Source organism: Pyrus communis, chromosome 11 (assembly GCF_963583255.1).
Source record: "Pyrus communis chromosome 11, drPyrComm1.1, whole genome shotgun sequence".
Lineage (NCBI taxonomy): Eukaryota > Viridiplantae > Streptophyta > Magnoliopsida > Rosales > Rosaceae > Pyrus > Pyrus communis.
Genome location: NC_084813.1, coordinates 21,710,875 through 21,736,320, shown reverse-complemented (window position 1 = coordinate 21,736,320; position 25,446 = coordinate 21,710,875). Strand labels below are relative to the sequence as shown.

Here is a 25,446-nt window from a genome sequence, read left to right as displayed (position 1 = left end):
ATGTACCCATTCTTAAATATATCAATTTTTTTATATGTAAAATGTATCATTTTTTTAATATAAAACGTACCCATGTTTTATATAAAATCAATTCAATTTTTTTTTCTAATCCTTTTTTTAAACTTAAATGGGTACATTCTATTTCATTGATTTGAGAATGTATCAATGTCCAGTTTAATCGAAGAAATTTAATAATGTTATTAAGACTAATATCTTTTTTTTTTGTTTTTTTTTGGTTTTGAAAAATGTACCCATGCTTTGGTACAATAATTTTTTGGTTAATTTTGATGAATATACTCATGTTTATATATACATAAAATACATTTTTTTTTAAAGGGGGATAACTGGTGGCAAGCCACGGTTATCCATCCTTTCGGGGGCCAAGAAGACTCACAAAGGCATTTCAGCCTCCTCTGACTACAGCCAAACAGACTTACCAGCTTTAATATAACCTTTAATATTTTTAATTCCACAAATTATGGGCTTAATTTAAAATGTCATTAATATAATCAACTACAAATTTCAAATTTTTATTTAAAAAATAGCCTACACGGTAATATATTATTACATTAATGTCAGGAGCTTCCATCAAAAACTCAAAACCAACAAGGTTTCAATCAAAGCTAGAGACCACATCCAAAGTCCCGTTACACAAACTCTTTAACATGAAATCTTCTTCAATGATATGCAATCTATCTACATTTGAAAGAAAAAGGAGGGAAATTTTGTTGTGTGCAAGAACCACACTTTAACTAACCATACAATCGATCTTCCTCAGCAGAAATTAAGCAGCTAGCGAGCTAGCAAATAGCTTGTCTAATGCTTAACTTCCCACACCTTGTAAATTTTTTCTGAAATCAAAGTTATGACATTTATGTGGATTATCATTTTTTGAACTTAAATCCAAAGTTAAAGTCATATTTAGTGTCTGAAATCTGTACTTTCTTATCTGGCTGGGACAAATTGTTGACAACCATGGAGGCATCGACGTAAATCCCGATTGGATTCAGCAACATATTGTATTTCCCAAGCCCTACATTGACCGGTACCCTAACCGAAACAGTCAAAGGGACCCTGCTACTCTTGATTTTCTCCATAAGTGACTCCCCAATGGATCCCTGAAAGTCATTCCCTTTCAAGTCTCCGTTCAAATTCACGTTGATCATGGTGGTATTGCTCGTCGGTTGACGAAAATGTGGGACCACCCCGGTACAAAGCTTCATCCCGGAATACTTGAGCTGCACGGTGCTGCCCTTCTCATATATAATGGAGATTTTTTTGTTGGGATTCACAGCCTTTACCGTGACCATAAATTGCGCTTGGAGGTTGAAATTAGGGGTGACGTTGAATGCCTTGACAGAGAAGTCATTGATACTGTATTTGGGCACACTGGGATTGATAATTATTAAGCTGATGACCACGGCTGCAATGATCACCACTAGGGTTATGAAGATGCAGCAATAACAACAACAGTAGCATCTCAGACAACTGCTTTTGCGGTGCCCGTTGGGACGGTATTGGCCATTAAAGCGAGGAGGATTGCGGCCATGGGGACCTGGATGCCCTTGATCTTGGAGCATAACGTATGGCGGAGGGTGATTGGGGCCGGGGTGCATAATATATGATAAATTTCGATGGTACGACTACCTAGGTTGCGATAGCAATTGAATCAAGAACGTATTACCTACTTAACCCTTCAATTACTTAATGTGCACGCATGTGCATGCATAGATTGGACGTACAACCTAGGTAAGTTTGGAGATCGAAGAAGAAAGAGAGGTACTTGATCTTTCTTCTTCTTCGATTGAATGATGGTCTGGTGGATGATGGATGGAGGCCAAAGGTGGACGTCAATGTGAGGAAGAGGAGGTGGGATTTTCGTAGGGATATATATGGTGATTTCGATTGGTTAAGGACATTGTTATGTATGTGTGGGCATCGTCAAATATTGACTCCTGCTGGCCTTGTATTGTAATTGTGCGTCAAAACGGGTTTTGTGGGTTTCACCTACCAATTTTCTATTTTACGCTCAAAATCATCCGCTAAATTTACTCCCTTTTGTTGTAACGAATGCAAATGTTATTTGAACTGATTTGGATAACTTCATTGTTAGTTACAATTTAATCAATATTACATACATAAACCAAATGATTTTCCTATAATCCAAATAGCGATTTACCGCATTGGCGGAAAACAATTATTATAACCTACATAAACCAAATGATTTTTCTATAATCCAAATATCGATTTACCGCATTGGCGGAAAACAATTATTATAACCTACATAAACCAAATGATTTTTCTATAATCCAAATATCGATTTACCGCATTGGCGGAAAACAATTTATTATAACTGTGACTTGTTATTTTTCTTCAATTAGAAAATATTAGACGATTTCTTTTTAATGTTTGATGTGTTATGTATTTATTTTTTATTTTTAACAAACAATATTATTTATAGTAAGGGGCGGGAGAGCGGCTAAACCTCACAATGAATTAGCAATAATGTGGTTCAAATTTGCTTTTGGCGAGAATCAAACCTAAGACCTCTCACTTACAAGTGAAGAGAAATACTAATAGACTGCAGTACTAAGTGACGTGTTATGTGCTTATTACAACTAAACATTTATTATGTTTTTAGTGAAGTACAGCTGCCCACTTAAAATTTCACTCAAGGGCGCCTAGTATCCATCGTTTACTGCTAGAGCTATTGAGGTATCTAATCCCATTTGCTCTTTTAGCTTTCTCTCTTAGTGTCAGTGTCAGTCCAGCAGGATGCTTTTGCCGTTGGTGTTTTTTTTTTATCTATACGTATTTCACCGCTTCACCGAAAATTCCCTCTACCCCTACCGTACTCCAGCTTAATTAATAGTTTCCACCACCTGTCCGGGGTTAGCTGCCAACATTTTGGTTAGAAAAGGGGCAGGTGGCTTTTAGGTAGATTACGGTAGTTTAAAAAGGAGAGGAAAAAAAAGGTAGAAAGCAGCGGCCTGATATTAAAGGATTTTTTTTTTTTTTTTTTTTTTTTTTTTTTTTTTTTTTTTGTGCTGTGCAAAAGTAATACCGGAGTTCTAATCAAGTATGTTTGTAAGCAAAACTTAATTTCAGTTAGGGTGCATGTAAGTTTTTACAGAAGGATTATAAATTTTGAGATATGACAACAATAATATCTATGCACCTTGGTGCGGGTCTGATTTTAACCAATTTCCTTCTCGCCTAACATTTAACAATTTAACTCATTAACGCTATCGTTTGTCAAAAAATGATCTCCCTACTCTTCGAAATAACCAATTGCCAATGAATTTCCAACTTATCTCTGATAATTAACGCGCAATTAAATATGAGTAACATTCACTTAAGAATCGCTTCCTACTATGAAGACGGTGGCACTCAGGATTTATAACTTCCAGATGTAAGAATACTTACTCTAGTAGTCGAGATTCCTAATTAACCCAATTTCATACCATCAAAAAAGAAAGAAAATATTTAATTTCTCCGCGGCATTGGAGAGGAGGCGCGGATGGCCTGACTGCAGTTACAAAATCGGTAAGCTCCAATTCGAAAGAATGACGACACGAACTTCACCACAACAGTCTTAACCTTACGAGCCACCTTGTTTACCTTCATACATCTTGAGCGCTGCGATTTATCAGGTGATTCAAACTTGTAGGAGTTTAGGAATATCTGGCGCTTTTGCCTGGCTCGATCCTCATTATTTCTCAACGGAACATGTGCCACCTTCTTACGCTTAAACGACATCGATCTCCTCCTTCCAGCACCATGCCTGCTTGCAGTTCTCTTCAGTTGATCCAACGGCTCGTAATTGTAAACATCAAACCGCCGGCTCATGCTGGCGGTGACGCTGCGGACTAGGCCGTCCATGGCTCTGTATATGTGCTTAACTATGGACACTAACGATGAGATTAATTATTGAGCCGAAGAAGATTTTAGGTTGCTCTTGCAGTTCACTTGGTCTTATATACAAGAATTAAGTAAGAATTTTATTGTTGATTCTACACGTTTTCTTATGGTTTGAATCGATCAAATAAAAGTAATCGTTGACTGCTTTTCATTTTTTCGTTTTTGGCTGGCGCCACCACCCGCTTTATAGCAAAGCCAATTGTAACGTTTGAAACAGCAAGTCAAAACTCACAGCAACCACCAGGAACTTTCAGTAGTATTTGTACTACCACAGAATTACACGTGGCACACACCCATTGTTTCTGATCCACCATTTAAGAAAATATATATATATATATATATATATATATATATGAGGATTCTCTTTGTGGGGATTCTAGGGATCCTCACATTTTAACTGTTCATTGTAAATCGTATGACCAGTTTTCGTTAGACTATCTCCAAAGGAGGTGTCAAATTTTAAACCTAAAATTTAAATTTGAAGGCTTACATGGCACTTTGATATCTTTTAAACTTTTGTTCTCCAACCGATATGTCAAATTTTAAACATAAAATAATAATTCATGTACTTTCTTTGCATTGGGAATGAAAAGAAACAAAAGGATAATGCTTTAAACTAATAAAAAATTAATAAAAAGTATTTAATAATTAATTAAAAAAATCTGAAGGTGCTGTCAAATTTGGCAACAAGGGGGAGAGATGTCAATCCATGTCATGCCACATTAGATTTGGCTTCTCGGTTGGAAAACATTAATGTTGTATTTTGTTACCGTTATTGATGATTTGGACAATTTGACATCTCATTTGGAGATGCATGCTCTTAGGTACTATTTGTTTTTAATTTTAAATAAAAAAATTCAAATAATTTTTGACCGCATGATGTGCAATGAATGATTAGGATGTGAGGGTCCCTAGAATTATGCAATCCTTTGTCTCCCCCTTTGCTGATGTGGTTTTGCAACTTCACGTTTGTGTGTGCGCGTATACAATGTTGAGGGATTGCAAGGTTTTCCAAGCAGAGAATTTTCGAGTAGTACTAGTTGTGGGAATGGACAGAAGACCGACAACCATCCAGGAATCCCTCATCAGGCTTTCTATCATGGAAGGTGAAGTTCAAATAATTCTCAAGGTGCAAAAACAGCATGAACCTGACATGTACTACATGACTGGTGGCACTGTGCCACTCCAATATCTGATGCGAGATTATTTTGAACGTAAAAATCTTATGTTCGAAGTTGCAAAACCACATCAGTAAAGGGGGAGACGGAGGACTGTGCACAACTAAGGTTTCTTCCTTTTTAATTTTAGTTTTAATTTTTTAGATTTTATTTCAATTATTTTTTATCTTTAATATTAGTTAAAATCCCCATAAGCATCAATGTAATTTAATGAATAAATAAGAACTATTGGATGTTATGTAATCAAATGGCTTAAAAAGAATATAAAAGTATTTGTAAAAATATTTGTCTCTTGATCCTATCCCTATATATATAAGCTATGTTTAAGATTTTGAAGCGCATATAGTATTTAATTAGGTGGATGTAAACTATTCGATGATTTTCAAGCTAAAGTCTATCTAGAAGGGCAACACATGTATTTTAATATTGACTTTGGATTTTACTAACCTTTTTAACAACAATATAATAAATGAACTTTAATGAAAAGTTTCTGGTACTGTTCACTTTAACGAAAAATCACATTTTTACACTAAAAAGTCAATCCTGGTATAATTCACTGTACTTTTTATTTTGTCTTTATCGTTAAAACTCAAAGTTTTCAAATCATTTTTATTCGTTTTTCCTATAATAAATTATTCCTATTACAATGGAGTACATTGGAGCATTGGTTCTTAAACGATGACTAAATTGTATAACAAACAAGAACTAACAGAATTAATTAGGATTTTTTAATTGATAAACCATGCCTACAATTCAATCATAGTTTAAAGATTGTTGCTTCTATGTACTCGAGATACGTCGATAACACATTTGCATTTTTAAATGGCTCGTCTACCAAATTTGAAAAGAGGACACCAACTTTGAGAGCTATATTGGGACTGGTGCTCATCGATTACGTAGTACATGCTTGGTGTGCAGCAGCCAGCAGTACTCAGGCTTTTAGGCCTTTAACTAGCTTGAAAATATGGGCATCATAAATTTGAGTTCGCATGCGAATGTATTAAGTTCAGGACAATACATACACACATGCATACATACATACATAGATACATATATATATATATATATATATATATATATGAGAACTGTTATTAGCATTTTAAAATTCTCATTCTATACTCCTAACAAGTATATTTTTCTTTCTAATTTGAAGTGCGAAATGAAATTTCTAAAATGTTATATATATATATATATATATATTGTTATTAGAAATAAACCTACTGGGCTAGTTGCCAATGTTTTTTTGTGACAAAAACAAAAACCTACTGGGCTAGTAAGCGATCAAGTTAAGCTCTTTCTTCTATGTTTGGCGAGAACCGGTCAATCCACATATTGAAACGAAATATATATACAAGGATATGCAGTACAAGCCACCACCAAACAAAGGGGCTTTACTTGAGACGGTCCATGAAGAACAATAGAGTAGCTTATCAAGTTCACCAAATATAGCAGCTACCTATCCAGCAAGCGGAGGAAATGTTATTAATGGCAGTCACAACAGACCCACGGTGTGAAATTTATTATCAATCTTAAGCCTTCAATTTTCTTTTTTACAATAATACATTAATTAATAAAGCTTGCATTTATGGCTATGTATGCGTTTCCAAAGTGGAGTCAGAGTAGTTCACGTAAAAAAAAGGCACCATTTTAATTTGGTAAATTCTTGAGCAATTAGCCATATCACCATTCTTCCATGGAACCACAAAAGGCAAAGCTTGATGAGTCCTGTGACTATCTGTTACTGTAAGCATGCAATCTTGTATCTTTCATGTGATCTTTTCTTTTCGTACCACTTTTCTCCTGTGATTTGCTTCAATACTTTCTTCTTAATTTTCTCATTTCTCCAATCCTTCATGCCCTCTATATATTCATCCCCTTCAACCCTTTTCTTCGTACCATTCTCTCAATCTCCCAAAAGCCTCTCTAGCTTGCAAAACCCTACTATTTTCCGAAACAAAAGAAGAAAAAAGAAGCAAAATTAAACAAAATCTATGAAGGGTTCAATTTGTGTAGCTACATTTCTTGTTCTTCTTCTTTTACTTCCACAAGCCATGTCCGCAAGGCGCATAGCTCGGCCTCATTCACGTAAGATTACTCTCGATTAAACCTTCTTGTTGTCAACTGTGATTATTAAGATTAAACATGTCTTAATTTTTCTTCTTGTTTTTTTACATTTTTTCTGATTAAACATTAATCTTCTCGTGTAGGTCATCATGGGCGCCATCTGAAGAGTACCATTAGAGAAGGATTAGTGGATAAAGAGTCAATTAATTACAAAAGAGTTAGGGGGCCAGATACACTCCAAGTGGCAGGGTCGAGCTTGCCAGATTGCTCCCATGCTTGTGGATCTTGCAGACCATGTAGACTAGTGATGGTGAGCTTAGTTTGCGCGTCAGTCGCTGAGTCTGAGACATGTCCAATGGCTTACAAGTGCATGTGCAATAACAAGTCCTATCCTGTTCCTTAGTTCACTTGTCATTCACAGTGATTTTCAATGTCAACTAATGTAGTCAAAGTGTCCTTCCTTTTTGGACCTCCAGTTTCTTTGCTAGGTAGAGATTTTGTGTAATCAAGAGTTTTGTTTACTGATGTTTAATATTACGAAATCACAAAAGACTTGGATTTTCTTTGTTTAGTGGGTTCAAATTATCTGAGTTACAAAGAGTCCTTAGTGTTCTGGATTTCGTACGTAACAAGTTAAAATTTGTTAAGCATACGAGGACACTATGAAAATAACTCCAGTGATGGCCTTTTTATAGTCACTATTATGCAGTTTGTCAGTAATTTGAAGTGGCCAAACCTCAAATTTGGGTTTGAATTTCTTTTTACCACACACCATACTATGTTACAGTTTTTATTTTTATTTATTTCTGAACAAACCTCTAATAATTGAAATTGGTTAAACTTACCCGTATATGAATCGTTCAATTAATCGTCATTAGAATCCTTGAGTCATCTCAAGTTCATCATAAATATTTAATGTGAGATTTACAACCTATATAGACCTGTTCATTTGGAGAGTTATTTGAAAAATTAGAATTACACACCATAAAGGCCAAAAAGAAACCAAGGGCCAAAATTACACCATTACTAGATATCAAACTCAATACATATATGTACATACAAGCCCTTTATAAAAAGGGGTTTTTATTTTTTGGGTAAAAATGAGGACTAGTTGTAGGGCTCACTTCATGTCGAACTTCAATGATCCAAACTGTCTATTTTGTAAGTCTAGATTCATAGATCATCCTTGTAAAAATTCAATTTAATCCGAGACCATTTGCCTACTTAATCATTACAATAAAATTTCATTGTTTCTTGTAGAATAAAGTGTTCGTCAATTTCTTTAAACTCAATTAGATGTCTCAAATATTTTTAATTTGGTTAATATTTTGAAGGATGATTTATGAAGTCTAACTTGAAAAATAAACGATTTAAATAGTTAAAGTCCGATGTGATAGGCCCCACAACTACTTCATTCCCTTAAAAGCCTCCTATATATATAGTTCATACCGTCATTTATTTATCTGAGCGGAATAATGTTGGTTGGTACATATAAACCCTTCTCAGAGTAACATATTTTGGCTCGTGCGAGGCCACAAGGAACAGAACAAACCCGCCAAGGCCAAAAGAGAAGCACCGGAGGAAGAGCTAATATCTAGGCTGGTATGCAGGAAATTGACCGGTTTGAGTGCCACTTACAGATTGAGACAAAACTTCCCAAAACAAAACAATGCTTTTTTTTGAAAATGCAAAACTGTTGATTCTAAAAAAGCAAAAAAGGGATAATGTCATTCTTCTTCCTCCTCCTCTTCCTTCTGTATCGTTCCTGCTCCCACCACCACCACCACCACTTTCTTCCAGTGGGCCCCGCCGTGACACCATCATCTTTAATAGAACCTCCACCGCCAACATGTCTCCTCAGATGCCATAGCAGGTACTCTCTCTCTCTCTCTCTCTCTCTCTCTCTCTCTCTCTCTCTCTCTCTCTCTCTCTGTATTGTATGTTGCAATGCAATATTTGTCTTGTCTGTCAATACCATGAGTGCTTGGGTCCCCACCTCACCTATTCAGAAAAGTTTCAATATTTGATCATAAATGATGAAAAAGGAAGCCCTTTAATTGTGCAATTAATCTTTTCCCTGTAAAAAGTTCCCATCTTCATAGCTTTTGGGGCACCATGCAATTATGCCATTATTTCATTCCTTGACTTTCTGTGTCTTTCCTTGGTGATTTGGGGTGGGGAAAAAAAAAGAAGGAAAAGTTGGATAATTGTGAGGGTGAATTATTGGGGTAAGGTTTATATCTCTTTTCTTGTTGATGTATTTTTTTTTTTTTTTTATATTACGAGGAATTTGGTTTATATCTTTCTGACTAGGTGTAATTTTTTTCGATATCAATAAAGTTTTCATTGTACTGTCGAGGTTTTCTTAAAAAAAAAAAAGAAAGGGCGAGGTTGATTTATAGGAGAATACTGAGCATGAGTTGTTGGGTGCAATCATTTTGCCTTTGCCACAAATTTCTTTTCCCAATCCTTTTTGTTTTTCGCCTTTTTGCTTTCGGTTAAGGAGGGTGGAAGATGCTCTCTTTCTCTTCCTCTCTCTGGATATTGGCCTCCTCATGAGATTAAAGAAGCGTATACAATGCTTTCCTTCTTGCTCTTCCCTTCGCAAAGTAAGCTCTTAATTAGTCCCATCTCTCTTGTATTCTGTTTGTGTACCGAAGATTTGTGTTACCTGAATTTTTCTCATTGATATTTACTTAGAGCCTTCTAATGATTCATGATAGACTTGCTGGTAATCTGAATTCATCTTTTACAATTTGATGCTAGAGACATCTGCTACTTTGTTTTACTTTTCCTCAGAAAGTGTTTGTATCAGTTGAAGGCTCTTATTTTTGTGTTGTGTTTGCCACACTTTAGTAAGGAGTTAGAATTTGCTTTTTGTCTGTGTGCTCTACATTCTACGTTAGCTTCTAAACGTTTGATGTTATGGAATTAGACTAGTGGTAAATGGATCGGTCCATAATTTGAAACCTTTTCTATGCTATCGTGTGTTATCCGCAACAATTTATAAGTATTGAAATGCCACCAAATGTAGGTTGATGAGGATGAAAATTATAGAAGACGGAAAAAGTGCGATGAAGAGTTGGAATGGCCACACAATTCAACTCATGTCAAACCGCAGTTAGCTCAATGTTTTAGTGAGTAGAGTATTTCTCTTCCATTCAATTTATCTTTTGTGCTCCCAACAAAAGAACGTTGTGTCCCCTGTATTTTTCTCTCAATAATTATGGTGACGGCATTTACTTGGAAATAAGGAACAGAACACCTTTAGTTCGTGCACACATTTCATCTGTTATATCGGATGCATTTTGACGGCTTGAAGAAAATCTCTCTCAAATTGTAATATCGCTTGTATACACTGGGACCAGTGCTGCACTGATCATGTTCTTGTTAAACTACCAAAAGTTTATAATAAAATGTGCACCTGTGATCCTATTACGTTCACAAAATTTCTTATCACTAACTAGTTTTTAGTCATTGTAGTTAATGCTATGGTTGGACCACGATCATGGACAGGACTATTTACCCGCTCAAGTAACAAACGTAATGAGAAGCCAGATGACTACTCTTTGAGTCCTCTTCAGGTATACAGTTGTGGTGTTCTCCTGCCAATTCCTAAAAACTTGTATAGTTATATGTTAAACTGCCGTAGAGTTTTCTTGGAATTTCTGAAGACTTAAGCATACAATTCTATCTTTGGTCAGTTTTAGGTTCTTGAAGTTATGTACTTTGCTGTTATCCACTTTACTGGACTTCCAATATAACTTCTATGTACAGGAACAGAGACTTTTGAGGCTTCAAGCACGACTACAAGTACCTTTTGACGAGAATCGCCCTGACCATCAAGTATATTCTTCATGCTGGTTCAAAACATTTTCTTATTTTTACTCTGGTCCATTTTTCTTGGTTTAATTTGGTTAAAATAAGTTACGATAGATTTTGATGATCGTTCATTGTTTATTTCATTATCTGTGATTTGTGTCTGCTAGAGAAACAACTTGCTATTATGACTACACCATTTGATTGCAATTTAGTTTTTTCATGCCGAAACTTCTATTGAAGTACAGGATTTAAATCTTGTCTTGTTACCAGTATGCTTCAGGAAGCCTAAACCCCTTTTCATTAGCTATTTGGTTCTATATCATTGAATAAGACTGTTTTTCCATTTAACTTCAGGAAGCCTTGAAAGCATTGTGGCATGCTGCCTTTCCAGATGTTGCTCTGCGAGGTCTGATCTCCGAGCAATGGAAAGAGATGGGTTGGCAAGGTTCTAACCCCTCTACTGACTTCAGGTACCATTTTGTCCAATTGACACAAAGTTTGTCTGACAGTGTGAAATTGAAATACTTCATCTTACTAGACTGTAATATTGCAATTCCACAGTTTATTCTCTTATAGTGAAATGCTCTCTTCAGGGGCTGCGGTTTTATCTCCCTCGAGAACTTGCTTTTTTTCGCCAGGATTTATCCAGTATGCCTTCTTGACTGTTGTGTAGCTGCTGCAAATAATCATATCTTCTTTTTCTGTGTCTTTAGCTCACTAATCATATAAATTCAAAATGAAGGCATCTTTCCGTAGGTTATTGTTCAAGCGAGACGGGAATCGAGCAACTTGGGAATACCCATTTGCTGTTGCTGGCATAAATATATCATTTATGTTGATCAAAATGCTGGATCTTTGCTCAGGTTTGTAAAGAAGTTCTAATATCTATACCATGTATAGCTTTTCCTATCATGTTTAACTCTCACATTGAATTGAAATCAGCTTCTTTCTTGAAGCGATAGTTTCAATATCTCTACCATCTGTTTCACACAAAAATTTACAAAAGGAAAGCTAATTGTTCTTGAATCTTCCTCGTCTCCTCATCTACTTTGCAGAAAAACCAAGGTGTCTTCCAGGAATAAATTTCGTGAAACTATTAGGAGGTAAATGTACATCTCAGACAAGGTTATGCTCAAATGTCTTCTGTTTGGTTACAGATCAAACGTCTTAAGAGTTAGAGAACAGCTAAAAAAACAACGCAGGTTACTGACGACCCTCATGAATTATGATTTGCTTGCAGAAGATGAAGCCGCCTTTGATGTACTGTACTGTATAGCTTTTGAAATGGTTGATGCTCAGTGGCTCGCAATGCATGCGTCCTACATGCAGTTTAATGTAACTCTCTCGCTCTACACATGCACATTGACACAAGCACACGCACACAATTTCCTAATGTTCGAAGTCCTCAGAAATCATGCCTTCAAATTCCACATATTCTCCTCGTTTGTAATAACTTCTTGACAAGATATCCTTCCACTATCCCAAAACGCGCACAACTCATCTATTTATTTTTCAATGCGTTCGTAAGTTAAGGATGGTTTATATTTGTTCACTTGTTTCTTATCTTTATCTTTGAAGACACATCTTGATAATTTCACTCTTAACTATTAGAGTTGAACGTTCACTGCATCACAGCTTCTAGTTTAACTTAGGTCAAATTGGCTTGTTTCTTCTGGTCAGCTCTCCAATCACTAACCCTTCGTTTCTGCTTGCAATCCTTCAGGAGGTTCTACAAGCAACAAGGACACAGTTGGAAAGAGAGTTGTCTTTAGAAGATACTCAGAGAATACATGATTTACCAGCTTATAATCTATTGTACCAGTAGCTAGCTGTAGAGGTAGTACAAAATCCCTTTGAAAAATCACCCGAACTCCCAAAAATTTCCGATGAATTAAAACGTTTGCGTTATATATAATTGATGTCCATAAAACAGGGTAAGATCTTTCTTATGGTTTCATCTGCAGATGAAAAGAACAGGTAATCTTAAAGGCATTAGGTGTGATTGATACAATTGAAAACAACCTCATGCTTGTGCGGCAATGCTTTTGAATGGTTGCTAGACAGAAATGAATAATGATGATGTAACCAAGATTGCAACAATTTGAGTACCTACAATTATTTGTTGGAGAAATTGTAATATGCGGGTTATGGTTATGATGAGAGATGAATGACTGCTTCAAGCCGAGTAATAATTGCGTTATTTTTCAAACTTTATTTGCCCCACATCTAGAGTGCAAATTAAAGTGCATATACGAATCAAAGTTTTGCACACCTAAAATAAATCAAACATAGTAAGAGAGACAAGAATATTCAAGACAGCTAAAACCTAATACTGCATAATTTAATTTCTAGAGGCTCGTGTTATAACAATGTACAGATGGAACACGCATTTTTCTAGAAGTCTAAATATACTAAGAGACATAATGGATTTGGAGTGTCTCCTGGATTTGGATACGGATGATTTCAAGACTTGGATGCGTTCTTTTACTTATTTTCGAACCTGTCTCGCCCTTAAGTCCTGGTACAATGACAATTAGTTTGACTAAGTCGGCCTTTTATGTTATGCTGAAGTCTCTTTAGATTGAGGACCTATTGAGTTTTATCTAAAATGTTCTCTTAATTTGATGTTTGCATCAATTTTTAATATTACAAGAAAACCAACTGTCATATAGCCTAAAAAAATATAATTATAGTTAGCATAAAAAAGAAATGAAAAATGAGAATGAATGATATGTTTAAAAAAGAGTTGACAAACCTTCTTTTTTTTTTTTTTTTTTTTTACCAAACGATAGTATCTAGATTAAGAGGGGGGGGGGGGTGGGGGAGTGGGTTTAGTGGCGAAACCAGGCATTGTTAGAGGGAGGGGCGAACTTAAAAAGTGCAAGGTTAAGAAAAATGGCAACAACTAAATCGTTTTATATAGTAATGTCTTTCCTAATTTATCAATACAAACAAATTACAATTGTTGCCGACAGGTTTAATGTCATGAAAATATCGCATATTAGGCTCATTATCAATAAAAGCAAATACATCTCTCTCAATGTAAACAATAATGCTATCACTCATCCATTGATCTCCCATTTTGTTACGCAATGGTGTTTTCACAATTTCCGCAGCAAAAAAAGCTCTCCACTGAAGCTTCACATTAGTACCCATATTGCTTGATTTCAACGATTCATCATGCCTATGAAAAAGCATACCTTGTCGCAACAACCATCTTGTGCAATCAAGTGCTCCACTTAATAAAGTGTGATAACTAATGTGAGTTTCATTGATTTACTTAATCACAAAGGTTTTAATGTGTTACTTTTGTGTCCTCAAATCTCTAACTTGTTGTAAAGATTTATTATGAAGACTTCCAACACCTCCCTCATGAACTAGAAAATTTTCAAGTCATTTCTTCCAATTTGTAAACCATTTCTCAGTGAAGACACCACTTCCAGTAATACCCGCTTTATCAAAAGCACATTTGAAAAGATAGCAATAACGACAAAATGCAACAACTTTTATTATAATATAATCCAACCACTTAAAATTATCAAACAAACCGATGGTAAAACATCGATTGTTGCTAGCTTTTCTTGGCATGATGTGGTCTTTAGGTTGACAAGGATCATTTTGGAGATAGTATTTATGAATTGCTTCACGATTATTAGGTGGAATCAAGTATTTGACGTCTATATCTAGGGTCTGCATGAAGATTAGCCAATATTTCATTCAACTCAGTGACCTCACTTTTTTGTGAACTATCTGGAATATTTGAGGGATGACTACTTGGAATATTTGAAGGAGAAGGATGACTACTTGGAATATTTGAAGGAGAAGGATGACAACTTGGACTATTTGAAGGAGAATTTAAGCACTATTTCTTATATTATCATTGTGAAATCCCGTTCCCGGATTTCACTGTTATAATCTACGTATTTGTATTATTGAAATTTTATATTCTTTTTTCGAGAATTTATATTAATTTATTTAAAATTAGATTTCAATTAAACTAGTTACGAAGAGTGAAGTTTGAAAAATTATTATTTACTCGTTGACCTTTCGAGGTTGTAAGTAATGTTTTCAAATAGGTCTCGCGGCCACAAGCGCTTAGGCGAAAGCCGTTTGCGAGTTCGGGTTAGAACGGTATAGTTGCGGACATTTGAAGTTGTAAAACTTTAGGTTGTAAAAATTATTTAATTTTCCACTAGAGGGTAAAAGGCCCAAATATATAATTGGGTTAAGTGAACTGGCTAGGGGAGGAGGAGAAAGGACCAATAGGGGGAAGTTGACATTTTCTTTCCCCCATTTCTTGAAACCGTGTACTCCACTAGCCATTTTTCAAAACCGGCCAACTTCAGGCCAATTTCTACCATTTCTCAACTGATTTTCTTATCTCCTTTACCTGCAACCTGCTCAACTACCTTCCTGTTTCCATCTCCACCAAAAATCAAGGGTTTTTAAAGTCTAATTCGGGTAGAACTCCACCGGAGAACCCGGGGGTTCTCGATGGCGATTCGTCATTCTGGTGAATATCACCATGCACCATCACCCTTAATCAACTTCCCTTGGACCTAGGAACAAGACCCAACTGGTGGTTAGGGCGTAGGAACACCAAGGAAGCCGAATTGAAGAACACGCACCTTAGGGTTCAGGCGGTTCGTGGCCAGTTTGGGGTGTTTTCCGGTCAAATTGGCCTTGGCCACAGGTATAAAGTTTACTCTACTTGTTGAGATCTTCATTCTTGTGAAATTTGAGAATTTTTGAAAAAAGTCAAATTTTCGGAAAAAGTAGAATTTTCCGATATGTAACATTTGATTTAGGAAATGCAGTTGGTTGAGTATATTTTCGATAAGGTCCGCCACTTGAATATTCTAACAATTGACGATCTTACCATTGAATTGACACCAAATTTTAGTATGCTGTTGTAGATATGGTTTACGGACCTTAGGGTATTACTAGTGTAAATCTAGTGGGCCTATATTGGTTCGATAGCGACTTGAATATATGAGACATGATTACTATCTTAATTTCTTATATTGGTATCAATTGTGATTAATAATTGGTCTTATGAATATGATTTCTTTTGAAATGTGATTTTTATATATTTAGCCATAGACCTATGCTTATTAAATAGGATTTGGCTTGTGCACTGATGATGTTTGGGACATATATGTGTTTAATTATCTTTTTAATAATGTGATTGATAATTATGATGAATGTTATGACAATTATGGGATTTAAGTATTGGTTGATAATTATTTGGATATGATTACCAACTGTATATCTATTTGAACTTGGCATTCTACCTAGCATGAGATGGAGATGGAAGGCAAGAGATGAGTTAGGTACTTTATTAGATTTTTAGTAGAAATAGTAATTGAGGGAATTCATTGTGTTGTGTTCCATCTGACTTGATGCTGGTCAATATGTGTAATCGATAGCATGTATGCGTATAATTATGTGTAATGTGTCATGATGAGATTGCACCACGTAGTTGTGGTGCATGGATGGTCCTGCTTGGTATATCTGTGATGGGGGGACCATATGTATTCAGAGGTGATCATGCTTGGTATACTCGCGATGGGTGATCACTGCCTACACAATGAGTTTATGCCTATGGTCCTGCTTGGTATATCCGCGATGAGGGACCATACGCATTCTAGAGGTGAAGAGGATTAGTTGTACATGATACATTTTTAGGCGATCATATTTGGTTTGGTTCCGTTGAATGGTCCGGAACCCGAGGTTGTTGAATTTCGTGGAGTGGCCTAAAATCCCATTGTTTGGAGAAGTAGGCTTGGCCTAATTGTGTCACTCTAGCCTTAGTTATATATATATATATATATATATATATATATATATATATATATTGTGTCAATGGTTTCGAGAGTCTTGTGAATTGAGTTAGAAAAGATGTTAGATGTCTGAGTGACTCCTTCGGGATTTTCTATGATTCGATTATGATTTCATAAGTTATGAATTTAGAAGATATGGGAATGATTGTTATTACTTTGATCAAATTAATTAATAAATACGGCTAGAGAATGGTTTTGTGTTTCGTCGGCTCTTAAATATGATGTGTGTTGTGAATTGCGATATCATGATGAGACATAATGATTTATATGTTGGATGGGAGAGAAATCATGTTTTCATGGGGATTGGTTATGTAGCCTGAGTACAGGAATTACATGTTGTCAGGTTATAATAAATGATTGAGGAATGCTATGCTTTTCTGCTTGAACTTAGTGGAATAAACGTCTGATTTTGTGATAAGTGAACTACGAATGACTTGATCCCTATTAAGGGTACGTAGGCAGTCTAACGATGAGATTAGATGCAGCCATAAGGTAAACGAAAAATTTCTTTGCAAATTGATTCTCGAATTATGATTTGCCATATCCCGGAGATGGGGTATGTGAGATATACGAATATTTGGTGATGTCACATGTCGACCCTGGACGTATGTCAGGATCGGGGCGTGACAATCATTCCATTAAGTAACTGTATAATGGAAAAAGAAAATTCTTAGACTCTTAATGTTGCAACCCGTCCTGAATTTTAATATATTAAATTTTTGTAAAATGTGAAATGACCAAAATGTCAATAAAAGGGTAAATGTTGACTTTTGTTGTAACAACCCGTTCATGAAGTATAGTATTTTAAATTCTCAATGTGAAAAATTACCCTAGTGGTATGTGTGTATTTGTGTTGACTTCGTAGTCGGAACATGTATAGTTGAACAAGAATTAGAATTAGAATGAGAAAGTTACGAAACACTAAGTCAAGGATATTTTAATAATTTTAAGAATAAAGGGTAAGTTTAATAATAATAGACAGAATATATATAAATAAATAGATAATAAATAAAAGAAAGAAGGGAAAAAGGGAGGAGGAATTGAGAAGGGGGGAAGTCGGTGGAGAAAGAATAAAACGGGGGGAGGAAGGGAGGGGAGGAATCCCCACAAATGGAAAAGGATCCTCTGATCCTTTTTTCCTAATCTACATATCAAGGAATCCGTACCATTAAAATTTGATCAAACGGCAACAAATAGAGGTTTACTTTAAAAATTATAATAACTTCAACCGTTGGATCAATTTTTAATGACATGAATTTTTTAATTTCATGGATTAAGAGGAATAGATCTGGAAAGGATTCATTTCCCCACAAATATCTCTATATCATTTGTCATGCTCTCTCTCTCTCTCCCCCCCTTTTTACGTTTCTTTCTCTCCAAAATCATGAGGTATGCAATTCTTCAATTCTCTTTTTTTTTCATCTCTCTCTCTCTCTCTCTCAGATTATGATGAATTTTGTTATTTCTTTTAGATTTTCAGTATACTTATCATTTGTTTGCATAATTCACTTAATGCTGATAATTTCAACTATCTGAGTTGGTAATCATTCTATTTTTCTTTTGTTGTTTTCTTTCTTGGATGTGAGTATTTAGAAATTAATTGTTTGTTTCAATTGTTCGTTCCAATTATGCTCAGTAAGTTCGAGAGTTTTTTACCATTTACATGAAGAAGATATATATCATATATTCATATGATCATCCTGTGTAAACCCAATAATTGATCGATTGCTCTGACAAAGTAATGTCAAGAAAAATATGGTGAAGTGCAATCAATTTTCGCATGGTTCATTAATAATTAATTATCTCCATGACTAACAAAAGTATATTAGAGTTAGAATTTAATGTTATTACAGCTTGGCGGCATTACTTTTGATAACTCGAAGAAAACCACCAAAAAAAAAAGGAAGAGATTAGTAACTTGACGAAAAAGGAAAGTATTATTGGCACTTCAAAAATTTCATTCTACACTCCTCACAAGTGTATTTTTCTTTCTTAATATAGAAAATTTAGAGTATAGAATGAGATTTTTGGAGTGCCAATAACAATTTCCGACGAAAAATCATAATTAAGGTAAAGATTAATAGTTTGATTAAAAGTAGTGTATTTAGCACTTTGAAAATGTCTTTTGCACTCCAACCTAGTGTATATAATAAAAATATGTACGCAAGTGAATGTGGGTTTCAGATATCGCATTTGGAAATTTCTGAGTCCCGTTTTCAGTAATTTTAGTAGTAATCGATTAGGTTGCTAAATAAGGGTTGTGGAATTTTGGCTGTGAATGAATAGAATTGGCTGGTGGATATCGGTAATTGTGGTTTCTTATCGGAAAGACAAAATTAAATTAAATAGTGAATTACAAATGGTTTCTTATTGAAGGCAAGGCATGTTAGATGTACAAGTTGACACATCTCGACCCGGAACGTTCACCTGAACTCCGAATCGAGCTATGTTGGCTGACACCGGGAAGATGACGAAGTCATAAGGTGTAGTGATGTGAAAATGTGAATAAATTTAAATCTAAAAGTGCTTAAATATAAGAGTGTGCGGTGAGCAGAAATGAACCCATTTCACTCGTGATGTTAGAGCATAAGTAAAGTACAATAAGATAGAATAAGGATTATACCCTTAAAGGTAGCCACCTATACTGAGATTTGCAAGAATCCTTGTCGATAGGGTAGCTTAGCTGCTAAAACCTGGAGGGGCGAAAAACAAGGGTGAGTGGGCTTGAAAATTTTGTTTTATAAAAACCTTTCTGAAAACATTGTAACCCCTCGCCGTAAAATAAGTATAGTTTCCAGAAAATCATCCTACATATAAGTACGAAATCAAATGCATCCCAATAGTAAATCTAGAAGTATGCCACAACACGGTATCTCATCAGCAATATAAATATAATCATGTGATCAAAAATCTATACTAGCACGCAAGTCGGAGTCACCTAATGTGACCTGTACGACAGGATTAGGTGTAATAATATACGCTCTAGTGTTACAATCACGTGAAGACTAGCGCTAAGCGAATCACCTACGAGTCGGAATCGCCTAACGTGACTTATACGACAAGACCTGGCCCGAGGCGAGCATGGAGTGCGAGGTGAACATCACGTGAAGGACTAGCCCTGGTCCGGGGCGAGCATTAACACCGGTGCAGCAATGATGAGTAAACTATATGAAAATATGCATGCCATAACTAAAACATTCCAAACAACATAAAAAACTCACCTATACTTACTTGTGTGTCCCGTAGAATTATTTAGCATTTCACAACAACAAAATATTTATGAGCAGGTAAAATGCATATGAATATGCCATGATCAAGTATAAATCTCAACCACCATGGCAATATTTTAAATTCAAGTAAAACGTGGCATAACATGCATAAATCAATTCAAAAGTATTTGTAGAAACTATCAATCATATATATTTACACACACACACACACACACACACACTAAAAAAAGGAAAATATCCTTTCACCTGGAGTCCGTGCTATAACTCCCTAGCACGAATATCGAGATGTCTCGAACGATCGGCGCCTAAAACAATTATCAAAGCACATCTCAGAATTCTTATCAATAGAATATGTAACTTACATAAAATACATCACCAATGATGTTCTAGAATGATTTGAAACCCATTGATCAAAAGTCAACCGTCGGTCAAAGGTCGACGGTAGGGTCCTCAACCCTACGTAACTCGATCCGAAAGATTCGTACCTCAGATTTCCAATCCGTAACTTCTCAAGAGTTTCAATAAGCTCTTAGAACAACATTCTCAAGTTTCGGAACGATCCAACGGTCGAATCTCCGCCAATCACAATTCAAGTGGTGGTCAATATTTTATTTTACGAATTTACGAATCCAATTTAGGAAGATTTGTACGTCGGATTCTTGATCTGTAAGTTCCCAAGGTCTTCAAATATTATGAATAATAACCTACTAAAGTTAGGTGATGATCCAACGGTCAGATCGTCAATTCAAATAATGACCAAGTGGCGGACCTTAGCGAAATTGTACCCAAACAATGGAATTTCGTTAATCGGACTTCACATATGGAATCAGGGCATCCAAATTAGCCTAGGATGGGCAGGTGCGATCTCGACGCGCTCGCCGCCGCACGTGGTGGTCGGCCACCCCGAATCGCCAGAAAATTCAACGATTCTAAAAATTACTAAATTTCACAGGAATGAAGATGTCAACGAGTAGAGCAAGTTTTATACATGTGACCAAGTCCAATTTGGACAGGAAAGGCCCCAAATCGGCTCGCACCCGTCGGAAACCCTAGAATGGGTGAACTTCGATTCTCATTCCTCGGTGTTCCGACGCCCCTGCAACTTGTTGGGTCTTGTTCTTGGGTGGAAATGGTAGAGGGAAAATGGTGGAAGAAGTTGCAGGTGAAGGATGGATGTAAAACGCCTGAAAAATGGTGTGCACGAGTTGACGATATGGGGATGGATGCTTCTCTCTCCTAATTGGCTGCTAACTTCTCACACTTGATTGGTCCTTCCATTTTCCCTTAAATTTCTGATTGGTCACTTAACAATCTAATTGGGCCTCTTTCCCACAAGATGGGAGTTCAATTTATTTAACTAAACTTTAAATAACAAATTTCAAACGTTCGTAACTATACCATTATAATCCGGACCCACGAACAGCTTCCGCCTATTTGCTTGTAGTAACGAGTACTATGAGGATATGCTAAAAGAATGAGTCATACATCTTTCTAATCGATGGTCAACGAAAGTCAAAATCTTTGGCTCTTGGGGTATTTTCGTAAAATCACTATTTTAAAATTTACAAAATTGTAAAAGTAGGGACGAGTTGTCACACACATACTAGTGACGCCACGTGTCGATCCTGGACATATTTTGGGATTGGGTGTGACACTTAATCCTTGAGTAGACTATATTAATATGACTAATAACTAATTAAACCCAAATTCAATTAATCAATACCAATCATACAAATTATTCAATAAAAAAAAAATTCAATTCAACTAATTAATATGAATAATTGTATACATTATTCAATAATTCAATTAATCAATCAATAACCAAGAATTCAATTTTGGTCCTAGACAATAATTTCATTCATCAATAATCATAGATTCATACCAATAATCAATAATCAATAACCAATAACCATATTAATGTGTTACCCTTTGATTCTATACTAATTGAACAAAAATTCGTATTAAATGATTAATTAGGGTTTGAAATATTATAAATTTACAAAATTTAAAATTTACCTAAAATTGGGAAGGATGGCGTGGCGACTTAAATGGAAGCTGGTGTGGTGGCTGGAATAGAAGGACCCATGGATGAGGATGAGGATTCTCTTTATGAGGATCTTAAGGATTCTCACATTCTAACCATTCATCATATATTATGCGGTCAGTTTTCGTTAGATATTATTTATGTTTAATTTTATATAAAAAAATTCAAAATAAGTTTTAACCGCACGATATACAATGAACGATTAGGATGTGAGAATTCCTAGGATTCCTACCATTTGAATCCGGATGGAATCCAACGGGAATGGGTTGGGGGTATTGCTGCATCCTGCCTGGCTTTTGGTGATTGCTGGGAATTGGGGCACAAATAGAAAAGGGATATTTGTAGTGTTTGGTAAAGTGGGATAGATGTAAAACTCAACGGGATAGTGGCTAATGGGGACCAGTGGTCCCCCCTAATTTTTTTTACTGAAGCAGTAAGACGATGTCCTTTTACTCGAAATAAATGTTTGTTTTTTTTTTTTTTTTTTATAGAAACAAACCCTGCTGCGTGCAGGGGAAGCTGCACAGCAGCAAAGGCCAAAAAATCACCATATTTTCCAGTTTCTGGTCGAACTAGAGGGGCTTCGAAGTCTCTCTTGGGCTTGCCGACAGCTTCGCAACTGAGTGGATTAAATCTTATACTGGATTAACTGTAATAATGTTCTTCACTTTTTAATAGTGTGATCACTGAATAATATTTTACCCAATTTATTGAATGAAATCAAATATAGCTAGAAAAAGATAAGGACCACCCCTATGATTAAAACATAACAAGAAAAATATAAGAACTACCCCAAAAATTTATAAAACCAATCACAGGACCTCTCAATGTGATTCTGAATTGAGCTACTTACTCAAACTAAATGTGCAATCTTAAACAGTAATTTGTTGTAGACTTAGGTTTTGTCATATTGATTAGAGCAGTGTAGTCGTTTTTTGTACATACATTTAAATCTAGTGAGGATGAATTTAGTGTAAATGATCTCATTATTTTATTTAAAATACAAATAGCAGTAAATTTATGTGCTGCTTAATGATTGTGCATTAGAAGATTCTACACACCTACACATTGCCAAAAGTTGATTTCTTCAACTTTAATCACTACCTACTCCACCAATTGAGTATTACACTTTACCAAAATGTTTCAACATTATTGATAAGATTATATAATATATGTTTCCCTTCTTTATATAACTCATGTAATTAGCACATCTTTCAAAAGTACTCTATAGATGGAAATGCAGGAAGCAACAGAAGTTGAGGCAAGCCTAAGAGGCCAAGCAGATAAATGGAAGTACATGTTTGGTTTTGCTGATTCCATGGCCTTAAAAATGCGTTGTGGAGCTACGCATAGCCGATATCATACACTCCCATTGTCCTAGTGCTGGTGCCTCAAACTCAAAGCCTATGATCACTTTGTCCCAATTAGCCTCATGCATAGCACCCTCCCCAGCAATCACATACCTCACACGCATCATGAGACTTCTTGTCCGCCGAAATATATTCACTGTTCATCACCCATCCGATGCCGGGGAACCTATCTATGGGTTGACACACTCATCAAGATGGTTGCTATATGATGCTGAGCTGAGCCGAGCCTAGCTCCAATGCTTGTGATGGAGAATCACACTTGCCTAATGGCTCCCTGGCACTATTTCGATGCATCAAAGGAGGAGGTCCATGTGCCTTTAAGATGGCCCATGGGCTTGAGATTTGGGACTACGCGTCTCAAAATCCGGAGTTCAACAAATTATTCAATGGTGGCATGGCCTGTACGGCTAGGGTTGTGATGAAGGCAATACTCACAGGTTATGAACATGGGTTTGATAGTATAGGATCGTTAGTGGATGTAGGTGGTGGGACTGGAGGTGCAGTGGCTGAGATTGTCAAGGCCTATCCCAATTCAAGGGTTTCAATTTTGATCTGCCGCATGTCGTAGCCATGGCGCCGATGTAACATGGTGTGTCACATGTAGGTGGTGATATGTTTGAGGGCAATATTCCAAATGCTGATGCAGTTTTCATGAAGGTAAGTCACCAGAATCTTTTACATTCAAGTTATCCATTTTATTAATTTATAATAAAGAAGTTGGGGGTCATTAGCCGGTATATGATGATTGTAGCCTTGTGGGCATTGTTCTAAAATTTTCCGTCCAGCGTTGTTTAGGCATTGCATAGGCGTTAGAATGTTGTCTACCATTGCAATTAATTCTTAGATTGAAAATTAAGAAATAGTGTCTAGATCTGCTTAGGTGCCTACTTAATCCGCGAGCTCACTTAGCAGAAAATAGATAACTTTCACTTTATATTTTATTCTTTCAATAAATTATAAAAAAAACTTGTTAAATATTTGGATGAACACTCATTATATATTGTTCTTCACATTTTCAATTTGTTCTAATACTTTATAATTTATATGTTATTATATTTTGCAATTCATGTATTCCAATACAATTATGTATTTTTTTAAGTATAAGTAGACATTTATTTATATGTTGTATAATAAATGTAATTAAAATTTAAAAAAAAAACCACCTACACCCCCCTTAGATGTCTAGGTGATAGGTTCCTACTCGCCTCTTGACTAGCGCTTTTTAGAACCTTGCTTATAGGTATGAATTTTTTGCAATTTTTTTTGTCACCTCGAATGGGGAGATCTAGTAGTTTTTTTATCTGTGAAGAAACATTGTTAGTTAGACATAGTAGCAGTCTTTGTTAAAATTTGAAATGACAAGCTAATTAACTTTTGATTAATGTAGTGGGTTATGCATGATTGAAGTGACAGTGATTGCATCAAGATTTTGAAGAATTGTCAAAAAGTAATGCCAGAGAAAAGTTGGAAGATCATTATTGTTGATATAGTTCTAGAGCCAAATGGTGAAGGGATTTTGGATGACACAGGATTGGTCTTTGATTTGTTGATGATTGCACACGCGTCAGGTGGAAGGGAGAGGACTGAGAGTGACTGGAAGAAGATATTGGAAGGAGGAGGTTTCCCTCGCTACAAAGTCATCAAAATTCCAACTATAGCATCCATTGTTGAGGCCTACCCTATGTGAACTAAATTACCAGTATGATGCAAATGTTGTAGTTATTATGCAATGCCAATATAATGATGCTCAATCATGGTGACTCCAGCTGGTTTAAGCACTTCCATTAGATCCAACTTATTTGTAACCAAATCCTCAATATCCAACCCTTTTTTTTTCGCTCTAGTATTCAAGTAAATAAATATAATGAGCCAAAAAAGAGGGCAAAGCCTAACTACAACCAAAATAAGTTTACCCACACTAGCAACAGGTGCAAAAAGCTTGTAATTTTTTTATTTGAACAAACGATATTATCT

The 25,446-nt window shown here is 35.7% G+C and overlaps 2 protein-coding genes and 1 pseudogene across 4 annotated transcripts; 2 read left to right on the top strand and 1 right to left on the bottom strand.

Annotated features, from left to right (window-relative positions):
* Window positions 1–528: 528 nt before the first annotated feature.
* On the bottom strand, window positions 529–1,824 carry LOC137749312 (NDR1/HIN1-like protein 6). The gene has a single exon (XM_068489405.1). The coding sequence runs from the start codon at window positions 1,614–1,616 to the stop codon at window positions 885–887; it is 732 nt and encodes a 243-aa protein (XP_068345506.1). The 5' UTR covers window positions 1,617–1,824; the 3' UTR covers window positions 529–884.
* A 7,049-nt stretch (window positions 1,825–8,873) lies between these two features.
* LOC137709353 (uncharacterized) lies at window positions 8,874–13,107 on the top strand. Of its 3 annotated transcripts, none has more exons than XM_068448439.1 (10): window positions 8,874–9,036; window positions 10,198–10,300; window positions 10,647–10,747; window positions 10,941–11,009; window positions 11,340–11,455; window positions 11,579–11,633; window positions 11,728–11,848; window positions 12,041–12,088; window positions 12,226–12,320; window positions 12,709–13,107. In XM_068448439.1, exons 3-10 carry the CDS (start codon window positions 10,655–10,657, stop codon window positions 12,808–12,810), a joined length of 699 nt encoding a protein of 232 aa, XP_068304540.1. In that variant the 5' UTR covers window positions 8,874–9,036; window positions 10,198–10,300; window positions 10,647–10,654; the 3' UTR covers window positions 12,811–13,107. The 3 variants fall into 3 exon arrangements, with proteins under 3 accessions (XP_068304540.1, XP_068304541.1, XP_068304542.1); XM_068448440.1 differs by having other exon boundaries at window positions 10,638–10,747; XM_068448441.1 differs by lacking the exon at window positions 8,874–9,036 and adding an exon at window positions 9,560–9,772 and having other exon boundaries at window positions 10,638–10,747.
* Window positions 13,108–23,339: 10,232 nt separating this feature from the next.
* Window positions 23,340–25,159, top strand: LOC137709453 (xanthohumol 4-O-methyltransferase-like; annotated as a pseudogene).
* Window positions 25,160–25,446: the final 287 nt, after the last annotated feature.